The sequence below is a fragment of the Rhinopithecus bieti genome, unplaced genomic scaffold (genome assembly GCF_001698545.2).
Source record: "Rhinopithecus bieti isolate Rb0 unplaced genomic scaffold, ASM169854v2 scaffold_66718, whole genome shotgun sequence".
Taxonomy (NCBI): domain Eukaryota; kingdom Metazoa; phylum Chordata; class Mammalia; order Primates; family Cercopithecidae; genus Rhinopithecus; species Rhinopithecus bieti.
In genome coordinates, this window is record NW_016825567.1 from 557,594 (window position 1) to 569,471 (window position 11,878).

General features: G+C 42.6%; 1 protein-coding gene across 10 annotated transcripts in view; it reads left to right on the forward strand.

Moving 5' to 3' along the window:
* Window positions 1-11,878, forward strand: part of KIAA1217 (KIAA1217 ortholog) — a 351,420-nt gene that overhangs the window by 171,100 nt on the left and 168,442 nt on the right. For all 10 annotated transcript variants that reach the window (XM_017863059.1, XM_017863062.1, XM_017863072.1 and 7 more), the window contains exon 3: window positions 10,687-10,885. In XM_017863059.1, the coding sequence (XP_017718548.1) occupies window positions 10,687-10,885 (199 nt within the window). The remainder of the gene's footprint in view (window positions 1-10,686; window positions 10,886-11,878) is intronic.

Genomic DNA, 11,878 nt, shown 5'->3' on the forward strand with positions numbered 1-11,878 from the left:
CTTAAAGTATAAAAAAAAAAAAAAATTCTAAAAGAAACATTGTAAGGTACACGAATCAGCATAGTAGGCAGGACCAACAAGTAAACAGCAGTATTCTTCATGTGGCTTTTGTTTTTTTAGAGACAGGAGCTTGCTGTGTGACCCAGGCTGGAGTACGGTGGCGTGATCATGGCTCACTGCAGCCTCGAGCTGCCAGGTTCAAGGGATCCTCCCACCTCAGCCTCCTGAGTAGGGTGTACCACCACTCCCGGCTCAAAAAACATGTCTGTTTTTGTAGAGATGGGATCTCACTGTGTTGCCAAGGTTGGTCTCAAACTCCTGGCTTCATTTATCCTCCTGTCTCAGCCTCTCAAAGTGCTGCGATTATAGGTGTGAGCCACCGCATCTAGCCCAATTTTGTAATTTTGTATTGGCAAATTTGTATTGATTTTGTATTGGCAAGACGAAAAGAAGAAAACACATCACTGAATACAAGTTGCATGAACGTATTTCCGAAGGGGAAGAATGTCTGAGTTAACGAGATCCAGACTTGGAACTTACTGATGATCTAATTTTCTAACTTGGTAGAAGGATGCTAAATGGAGATCATAGTCGAGCTAGGCTTTATTTTCTTTAAATAGCTTTTATCTCATTCTGGCTTGGGGAGGAGTCAGAGAGCAGACAGTTCGAGGTGGTATTTCAGTGGAGTTTATGTCATGTTACAGGTAAACCACAAGGCAGGCAGGTGGCAGGTTGATGTCTAATCCTGGAGTTAAAAAGGCCACCCTGACTTCTGATCTGATAAGAACCCCTGTCTCCTCTCCAAGGCAACAGATTTAGCAGCTCCTCTAGGTGGAACCAAACCTCTTCAAGGGGAAAAAAAAGGAATACTGTATCATCTACAAACTATTAAGAGGTTGAAAGGTAGAAAATATCTAGGGGATCATAGAAAATTGCTAAAATTCCAAATTTACCTAGAATCAAATTTTAAGAGCCTTTAAATTAAATTACTGTGATGGTATCAGAACTGCAGATGTGGCAGTCTTGTCTCTTTACAGGTTGGAGTGCAGTTCGCATGTCTGAAATTGATTTGATGGTCTTGGTGCTTCTCTTTTAACTGTATCGCTTTGTAGAATTGGAAGTTCTTATAATTCTGGATTCTTGCCAAATATTGCATGGCATGAAAATGAAAAACATGTTTCCCTTCCTGTGTTTTCCCCATGCACTTGTGTTGTCATTTCAGCGACCATTTCTAACCACAAGTTCTTAAACCTAGAATCCAATCATACAGAATACATGAAAGAAGACAGGAATGGGCATGAATGCATTCAGGTCACCATAGACAGGAATCCTTCTAGATTCTAAATGTTTTATGGAAAAGTCTTCCCTTCCTCTGATCTATTCTTTAAAAATATCATGACCTATTTAGCAATTCTCTGATTTGTAAAAACGACATATTCTTATTTTGGAGACATAAAAAAGTATGTCACTCTTATCCTAAGCAAACTAATGCAGATCAGAAAACCCAACGTGGCATATTCTCACTTGTAAGTGAGAGCGAAACATTGGGTACACATGGATATAAAGATGGCAACAATAGACACTGGGGACTACTGGAGCAGGGAGGCAGGAGGAGAGCAAAGGTTGAAAACCCATTGAATACTATGCTTGTTACCAAAACACCAGGGGTTTGATCTAGGTTTTACTGCTCGCCAAACAGAAAGCCAATCACTGAGACAAGTACTGCCAAGGAAGAAGGCTTTAATCAGGTGCTGCAGCCAAGGAGATGGAAGCTCAGTCTCAACTCCATCTCCTTGACTGACTAAAACTAGGGGTTTATGTAGCAGGAAAGAAACATAAGAACATGTAAGAAAACAAGAACTGAGGAGGGGTGAAGAAACAATCATGATGAATGGGGGTGTGGCATCTGGTCTGGTGATCTGGTGAGTGTCCGTTCTTTGATACTTTTTTGAGAGGCCTAAAGGTGTTGCCTGAGGAAGGAGCTCAGATAAAACAAATACTAGTTTCCAGCTTTGAGACCAGAAGAGTCAATTTCTTATTCAGTTTATCAAAAAGAATAATCTATGGGACTATTGGGTCAGTTTCATGCTCACTACCTGGGTGACAGGATCAATTGTACCCCAAACCTCAGCATTTTGCGATATATCCATGTAACAAACCTACACACTAAAATAAATCTAAATCTAAAATAAAAAGTGAAATTATTAAAAAAGAAAGTACGTTACCCATCATGCCACCATCAAAAGAAAACTCATGCTGCTTTTTGGCTATATTGTGTCCAATTACTAAATTATACCCCAAAATTCCATTAAACCACCTTTATTATGATTGTGTAGTACTCTGGAGTACACATACGTTGTAATTTGTTAACCAGCCTTCCAAATTGTTTCAAGATTTATTTATTCTATTAAAGATGTAATATGTACAGATTTGCTTCCTGACACTCCAATACGAGAGTACCACTTTTCTTAATTTTCCCAAATCAAACTAATCTATCCTGGCTTCAGCAATTATTGAGAAATTCATTCTCATCCTATTAAGGGGAAGCATTGTCCCCTCACTTGGAGTCATAAGGAAATCTTGGGGAGCTTGTCCAATCCAATAAAACCAGGCCAGGGCCTCTGAGTCTCCGGGGACTCATAGTGAATCGCCTTCGATGCAGCCTGTTTGCAGCCAGGTTTATGGGGACCTTTGCCAAGCATCCTAAGTGTGAGCACCTGGTTTCAGCCACTCTAAGCATGTCACACATCCACCCTCCCAGTTGTGGGTCACTTCTTGCAAATGGAATACAGGTCTTTCGAATTTGAAGAGCACCATCACCAACCCTGACAACTGCCACCCTCTTCTTGGCTCTGGGAAGACGTCCACTCCCCTCTTCCTGCCTAATTAGGAACTTCCTCCTTTCCTCTTCTGGAGGCAAGTCCAGATTTCTTTTCCAAATACCTTTACCTTCTCATCCCAATTTAGGAAGAGAGTCTTCAGAGTGGCCTCTGTAGCATGGAGATACCATTAACAACCCTTCCCTGTGGGAAGACCTTAGAACTTAAAGGCTTGGCAGTTTCCCAGGAGGCGATGGCTAGGAATAGAAGTTCCATAACTTTTTTGTTTGTTTCTGATAACCACAAGGACAAGGTAAATTAACAATACCTCAGAAGACGAATCTGACACACAGATAATACTCTATGGAGAGTATTTGCATAGCGTGGTGCTTCTTTAAACAATGAGGAACTACCCTTTTCTGCACAGAGGTGTCCTTGTCATTTATTTGTTTGCAGCTGTAGGAGGGCAGGGGGCTTTGCATGGTGACACTGGGTTGGCAGAGGGGTCCTGCCTGGCTCACTTCACTCCACACAGTGGATGCCTCAGTGCAGGGATGACTGTGGCTGGCTCTATCTGAGCCGCCCGTGAGCACGCGGTACTAGGCATCACTGCCTTTTCATCCTTCCAATCTGATAATGAAATAATACACACAGAGAAGGAAAATGTGGAAACAAAAGATGCACTTGTACTTTGCCCAACTGCTGAATCATCTGATTTCCATCCAGAACAAATGCCATTCTGTTTTCACAGGTGAAAATTGTGAATAATGTCTGGGTACTCTTTGGATGGAAAAGGGAGAAAAGTGTTGAAATATTAGCCTTGAAGAAACAGGATATAAACTGAGTGTATCAAGGATATTTCATCAAAATAAATCCTAGAGAAAATGCTTCTCCTTTGTCCAAGTCAGGGAAGAGAAATACTAATTTTCAGACCTCAACTTAAGCTAGGAGAGACATGAGAATCTCAGATATGCACAGTTGGAAGCTGGCATTAAAGCGGGGTTAGTGAATATAGATCTATCTTATTGTAAGGTCCAGAAGTTCCTGGTTACTAGTAAGTCTGGCACGTATCCACAAACTGCTCACATGCAGCATCCAGGTGTCCACTAAATACTCGATTTTGTGTATGTGTATATTGTACTGTAGATTACAGCAGGACCCTCTAGTGCGTGCACCCAAGGTTTCTATTAAAAACAAAAGCTGCTGATTTATTCTCCTCCACCACCATTTCTCTGAGTCTTTAATGCCAGACCCACCCCAAAATTACAAGATCATAATAAAACTAAGTACAGTTGTCTTCTCCATTTGTGTTGCAGTTCTCACATCCACCTGTTGTATTTTAGAATCATGGGGGTCTCAGTCTATTCCCCAGAATGAGCATAATTGCAAGAATGGCACTGGGGAGATATTGACTCAGATTTTGCTTTTCTGTCCATAAACCACAGAAGCTGTGGGAAGTTGCCAAGAAGCCATGCATAGCCAAGCCTTTCTGCTCTTTTTAAAATTTTGTATTCTTCTATTATTTTTTAGAGATGGGTGTCTTGTTCTTTCTCCCAGGCTGATGTGCAGTGGTGTCACCATAGCTCACCGCAGCTTCGACCTCCTGGGCTCAAGCCATCCTCCTGCCTCAGCCTCCCCAGTAGCTGGAACTACACGTGTGCACCACCACACCTGCTAATTTTTTAATTATTTTGTAGAGACAGAGTCTCACTACATTGCCCGTGCTGGTCTCGAACTCCTGGGCTCAAGCAATCCACCTGCCTAGGCCTCGCCAAGTGCTGGGATTACAGGTGTGAGCCACTGTACCTGACCACAGGGCTCGCTGTTCTAAACATACACCTGCTGTTGGTCACAGGACTCACCAGAGAATGGCAAGTGGACACCTGAAGGAAGAAAACCTCAGCTGATGCTGTCACCAGGGAAGGGTTTATGTAAGGATGGGAGGCAAGATGGAAGCCAGGTGTGCCCGATGGAGCTCCCTATCTTCCTTCCCACCCTTAGTCCTCAACCTAGCACAGACATTAAAGACTGGAAACTAGAAGGAGGGCAGAAAATGGGGAAAAAGGCAACTGCACTGTGGCTTGTAGAAAGGACTCTGTAAGCAAATTTAGAAGCGTAGAGCTTCCATAGTGCCAGTTTGTTAATTTTCCTTTGGAGTACCATGAAGCAGGAATGGTAGAGAAAACCTAAAGTCTGTGGATGATTTATTTGTTAATTTAATATTTTGCTTCTGGAATTTTTAATAAGAGTACCTAGCAACTAGGAGGTTCTCTTCAACTGAAATCAGAATTTTGACTAGGTTTAAGTTGAAAGTTACACAAGTGAAAGAAAAGTGTCTGAATGTCATGATTAAATTAACCACATCATTTAATGAGTGCTAGGAATGAGTCATTCCAAATATATTTGCATGTGGAAAACTTCATTGTATTTTCAAATGCCCTGTGGCAAATTGGGCATTAATTAGGATGAAGTAAAACTTCATCACGGCAATGTTGATTTTTCTTTTCACAATAAAAGAATGTAATCTGAAGCAAAGTGAATATCTTGGCTAGCCGGACACCCCACTGTTCCTGGCAATTAACATATTATGTAAAGCTACATTTGCAGGTTCCTTTTCGGGACCTCGGCATTTCAATTTAGGGTTTAAGGATCTGAAAACGGGAATGAAAAATACATCACCAATGCCTCTAGCTCTTTCTTTTATCTTTGTTGTTATCTCCAAATCCAATAGCACTGCAAAGAATATGAATAAATTCAATCCCCCTCGCAAAACAGTGCACTTGGTGAACATTTCAGCAAATATTTGTTTATGATGTTAAAATGAAATCATGGCCATCTTTTAAAAATTAATGCTGTTCAACTATGTTGCATACACTTGAGGACATAAATGTGGAAAGCCAGATCTTAGCACTACCTAGCTACGTATTTCTGTGGAGCAGGTGCTATAGGATAAATAATTCGAAGGAAATCTCAGTAAACTTTTTTTCTGGGTGACATGATCTTTTCTTCTTGTGTGATGTGTACTTAGAGTTAGAAAGTTTTGGTCCTGTAAGGGATCTGAGACACCAACTAGCTCAACCTCTGGCCTTACAGATGAGATAGCTGTGACTCAGTGAGGTTATACGTGTACCACTTTTGGCAAAAGCTGAACTAGAACTAGCATTTCCAGACTCCTGGTTAAATAAAAATTTGAGGCAGGGTGCAGTGGCTCACACCTGTAATCCTAGCACTTTTGGGAGAACGAGATGAAAGGGTCGCTTAAGCTTAGGAGTTTGAGACCAGCCTGGGCAACAAAGTGAGACCTCATCTACTGAAAATGAAGAAAATGAACTGGGCATGATGGTACAGACCTGTAGTCCCAGCTACTCAGGAGGCTGAGGTGGGAGGATTACTTGAGCCTGGGAGATCGAGGCTGCAGTGAGCCATAATCTCACCACTGCACTCCAGCCTGGGCAACAGAGACCCTGTCTGACTGACTGAATAAATAATGACCAACCAACCAATCTTACACTGGTGTCAACTCTGGAGTACACCACACATGATCTTTGCTCTTTTCATTTGGTAGAATTTCAGAGCAAGCTGCTTTTTCTATTTTCTTTTTTCTTTTTTTTTTTTTTTGAGACAGAGTCTCACTGTGTCGCCCAGGCTGGAGTGCAGTGGCGCAATCTTGGCTCACTGCAATCTCCACCTCCTGGGTTCACACCATTATCCTGCCTCAGCCTCCCAGGTAGCTGGGATTACAGGTGCCCGCCACCATGCCTGGCTAATTTTTTGTATTTTTAGTAGAGATGGGGTTTCACTGTGTTAACCAGGATAGTCTTGATCTCCTGAACTCGTGATCCACCCACCTCAGCCTCCCAAAGTGCTGGGATTACAGGTGTGAGCCACCGCACCCGTCCCGCTTTTTCTATTTTCTCAGTGATAACCCATAGTATGAGGTTACAGGGAAGGTTAAAGAAGATTACCACATGACAGTTACTTGGTACAGAGCAGCGGGCACCTAATATGTTGAGTCCTTTATTTCTTCCCTCATCCTTTCATTAGGAAAAGATTATTTCTAGAGGGTCAATCACAGATGCAGAAGAGGAGAGAGCTGCACTGAGCCAATTACACCAGCATGTCTTGGTAACAGAGAGTCTCCTTTGAAGAAGAGAAGAATAGAAAGGACCAGTGGGGTTCAGGTGGCCTGACTGTACAGACCACCCTTCCTGTATGACCCCAAAGGGCTTACTGTTTGGGTTCCCGGGTTTGGGGTTGCCTAATGATTAGGGAAGCCTTTACAAGGTTGTGATGGAAACAGGGATCTCCATGGAGCAAGGAGGAAAATCCAGTCTTATGGACCCTTGAGTCCTGCTCACTTGGCTCAGAGAATATTCCCACCATCCTCTGCTTCCCCCTCAGGTAGGAGGAGCTCTCCACTCAGTAGCTTAGGGTAGCAGCTTCAAACACCCAGCTGTAGGCCATGCATGACTGAGAGAAGTTTTCACCGGAGGCAAAGTGAGAATGCTAACTCCAACATAAAGAATTTTTTACTAGATCAAACCTGAAATTGTGTTTGTTTCCCCTTTTTCTGGTATTAAAGTATCTTTCCTTTCTTATGGTAAAAAAATCATACCACAGAGAGTGAGATTTCTTTAATGCCTCTTATTTTGCTAAATAAAATCAACATCCCTGTATTGTAACCCCTCATGAATTTGGGGGGAATTTTTTTTAGAAATTTTCATCTATGAAATAGAAAATGATGGGAAGTATTATTATGGAAACAAGCTCCAGAGAGTTTAGCTTTCTCCATGGTTCTTACTAATATGAATAAGTGAACATCATAGCAGCTTAGCCAGGAGGAACCATTAGAATTGGTGTTGGTCAGTGGTGGCTTGTTTGCAAGGCAAAGAGTTATCCCAAACTAGTGCACAACAAAAATTGAATTAATTGAATAAATTAATTGGAAGGACCCCACAATGTACTGGAAATGGAAAGTGGGAAGCCCAGGAGACCCCAGATGACTGCTGTCTTATCCTTTGTGCTCTCTGAAGATCGTGGGGTTCTCACATCTCTGTTTTTTAATACAGATTTGCTTTATTATTTTCTCTGCCCTTTTTCTCTGTTTCACTCTCCCTGCCCATTTTAACCACAGCTTCAAGTTGAAAACTAAGTTGTTTCAAGTTCTCCATAGACATTGACTAATAGATCCTGTGTCCCAGATCTAAATTTACAGGGGAGAGAATTTAATTGGACCAGCTAAGTTCAGGTGGCTACTTCTTGACCCAATCAGGAAAGACATTTCCAGGGGTGAGAATTTGATTGGTCCAACTAAGATCAGGTGACTACTGTTTAGTCCAATCAGGAAAGACCAGGCTGGAGTGGGTGGCCCTGTGCTTTATTGCTCAGTTCAGAGCAACCCTTGCACCTCCCTCTTCTCCTCTCCCGATGCCCCTTTAAATTCAACAGTTACTGCCCCAAGCTCCTTCTGCACTCAGGGTGATGCACCTTTTCATTCTTCTTGTCCATCTATTGCATATACATTATCTTTTGCCCCCATATAGACTTTATATGCTTGACGAGCTCAAGAACTTTTATCTCTGGTGCACTTTTACCCATGGTGCCTAGCACTGTTCCAAAATGCTGTTTTGACTTTTTTTTTCCCCCCAACATATCAGATCACAGGGTATTTGACACAAGTGTCAGCAATTTCCATTGTCTTTTCTCTGAACTAACTGATGTCTCAGCAGCAAGCTGGCATCATAGGGGAGGGTACTGCGTGTGAGGAGACTGCTAATATGTAGTGATCATTTTCAGTGAGAACGTGAATAAGAACAACAACGAAAAGAGGAGTTTACATTTGGAGCTAAATAGTTATGTATAGGAAGTGAGGGGGGAAAATATATAGCCCTACATCTTTGATTTTTCTACTTACCTACCACTACGATGACCCTGAACAAGAAACATTTGATTTTGATTTTCTTCAAGGATTATTACCTTCTGCAATGGAAAATGACAACTCATCAAATATGTCGTTTCTGCCGTGAGCTACAAAGATGACCATACAGCAGAGGTTATAAATGTAGCCATGTTGCTTAAAGTAATATTATTTCTTGGCTATTTTGCTAAACTGAATCTATCTTCTTTTAAAAAAAAAAAAATATTAGGGATGAGGACATCATACCTTGATATTCTGCTGAGCACAGTAAAGAGGAAGCTACTTCACTGAGGACCACATGAATTTGTCTAAACCTTGGTGAACTGGGCAGTGATTTAGGGATAATTTTCCTGGTCAAATACTTGTAATGTATGTCAAAGCCAGATCCCCATAACAGAAGTGGACTTTGTAAAACTAGGAATACACCACTTTGGGGATTTGCACAGAAAAATTAACCAAAGGAGACAATCTGACTGGTAATGCATCTTCCTTCTGGTCATGATATTGGCATGTAATCTGAGCTGAGTTTCCTGTGGAACACCCAGTCATCTCCTTGAAGCCTCATCCCTTAAGAAACACAGGGTGGAAGGTACTGACCTTATCCCTGCTTTCCTCAATGGGAAGGTCCTGAGAGGCGTATAGGAAGGTGTGATTTTCTGGATAATGCAATTGATGCTGTTGAGAAGGGTCTTCTTGTACTTTTAGCAAGAAGCTGCTTATCCGATTCTCAAAGGGTACTGCCAGAGTATCGGGCACACCTTGGGCATCCATGAAAGAAATCTGTAGCCCAAACCTCAAGGCAGGACTGGCTAAAGAATGGTCAGCGTACCTTGTTCAAAAATCATTAATAAGGCCGGGCATGGTGGCTCGCACCTTGGAATCCCAGCACTTTGGGAAGCTGAGGCAGGTGGATCACCTGAGGTCAAGAGTTCGAGACCAGCCTGGCCAATGTGGCAAAACCCCATCTCTACTAAAAATACAAAAATTAGCTGAACATGGTGGCACACGCCTGTAATACTCGGGAGATTGAGGCAGGAGAATTGCTTGAACCCAGGAGGTGGAGGTTGCAGTGAGCCAAAATGGCGCCATTGCACTCTAGCCTGGGCAACAAGAGTGAAACTCCATCTCAGAAAAATAGAATAGAATAGAATAGAATAGAATAGAATAGAATAGAATAGAATAGAAATCTCCCTCGCACTGTGAGTTTACTGATTGTGGAAACAGTCTTGGTATGAGACTCTTAAGGGCCAGTTGTGTACAATTTACTCTGGTATGAGTACCTCATCCATCTTGGGTGCATAAAAAAGTATACAGTCCCCTCTGTTGTGAAAGCACTGTTAGAATTTGTCTGACAAAAGGAATTGTTTGCTATGGTTTTCCTATAATGTGACTTCTCCTAAACCCCCTGTTCAAAATGGACCACGTAAGTCAAACAATAAAAATCTTAATGGAGACTAGGTGTGGCAGGTCACGCCTGTCATCCTAGCACTTTGGGAGGCCAAGGCAGGTGGATCACATGAGGTCAGGAGTTCAAGAGTACTCAAAGTACTCAAAGCCTGGCCAACATGGTGAAACCCCATCTCTGCTAAAAATACAAAAATTAGCCAGGCATGTTGGAGAGCACCTGTAGTCCCAGCTATTCAGGAGGCTGAGGCATGAGAATTGCTTGAACCCAAGAGGCAGAGGTTGTAGTGAGTCGAGATCGTGCCACTGCACTCTGGTAATCAATCAATCAATACAATGGAACACTTAAGGGCAATGTTATTTTCTGGCAATTTTCACAACTGATACTTTGACCCACTAGGTCTTTAGTTTTCTCTATCTAACCCTTCTGATGGACTTTTCCCCCTTGCCATATTATTTTTCCAGATTAATAGAGATGGCATTGGACATATTTTCGACATGATTAATAATAGTCTATTTTCCCACTTTCTTTAAAATGTCTTGCAGACAAGGAGCCCCAAACTGTCTCACAGTCCTCAACCACCCAGTCTGGGTGACCCGGTCGAGCATTTATCAGAGACGTCCGCTGATTCTTTGGAAGCCATGTCTGAGGGGGATGCTCCAACCCCTTTTTCCAGAGGCAGCCGGACTCGCGCGAGCCTTCCCGTGGTGAGGTCAACCAACCAGACGAAAGAAAGATCTCTGGGTAAGCTTTAGAAGGCAGTTTCTGATGCCCCTTTCTTACTGAATGCGTGTCTTGTTATACTTCTGAACCTATACCCTTTCATTCAACATTCATTTGATATTGATTTGCAAATACTCTAGTACTGGGAAACTTCATTGGTTTTATATCAAGCATTGAGGATTTGCCTGCTGAGTAATCAGGTCAAGTGTAAGCTGGCTTTGAGGCTAGGCACATTCAGAAGTGGTTGGGATTAGTAATTCAAGCCAGGGGGCTAGTAGTATTTTACCTATGTTCCTGCTACAATACAGCAGGAGTCCCCAGTCCCCAGGCCATGGACCAGTGCCAGTCTGTGGCCCGTTAGGAACTGGACCACACAGCAAGAGGTGAGCAGAGGATGAGCGAGCGTTACTGCCTGAGCTCCGCCTCCTGTCAGATCACCTGTGGCATCAGCTTCTCATAGGAGCTGAACCCTATTGTGAACTGCACGAGTGAGGGATCTAGGTTGGATGTTCCTTATGAGAATCTAATACCTGATGATCCGAGATGGAACAGTTTCATCCCGAAACCATTCGTGGAAAATTGTCTTTCACGAAACCAGTCCTTGGTGCCAAAAAAATTGGGGACCACTGGTCTACAGTAAATTGTGAGGAACTGGCCACAGAATGATCCTCTTGTCACCTTGCAAACCTCTTCTCCAGTCCCAGAAGCCAGGACAGTTGGCATTTGTACCCAGTGCTGTGGGTTTCCACCAGCCCTGCTGCACCTGTCTGGTAATTCAGTGGAGGAGATGAGTGGCTCCAGGACAAAAAGGGACAACGTGGCCAGCATCTCCATGACTATTCATAAGAACCTTGAACACGAGGCTGTTCCCACTACCACGTGAAAGGATAGGGGCGTGGTGTGTGTAGTACACAGGTTTTCTGAAAGGTAGAAGGATTCTTTGTATGCTTTTACCACATATTTCCTTTTTTGTATTGGAAGTTCACTTTCTATCTTGCTTGGCTTTTAAATTTC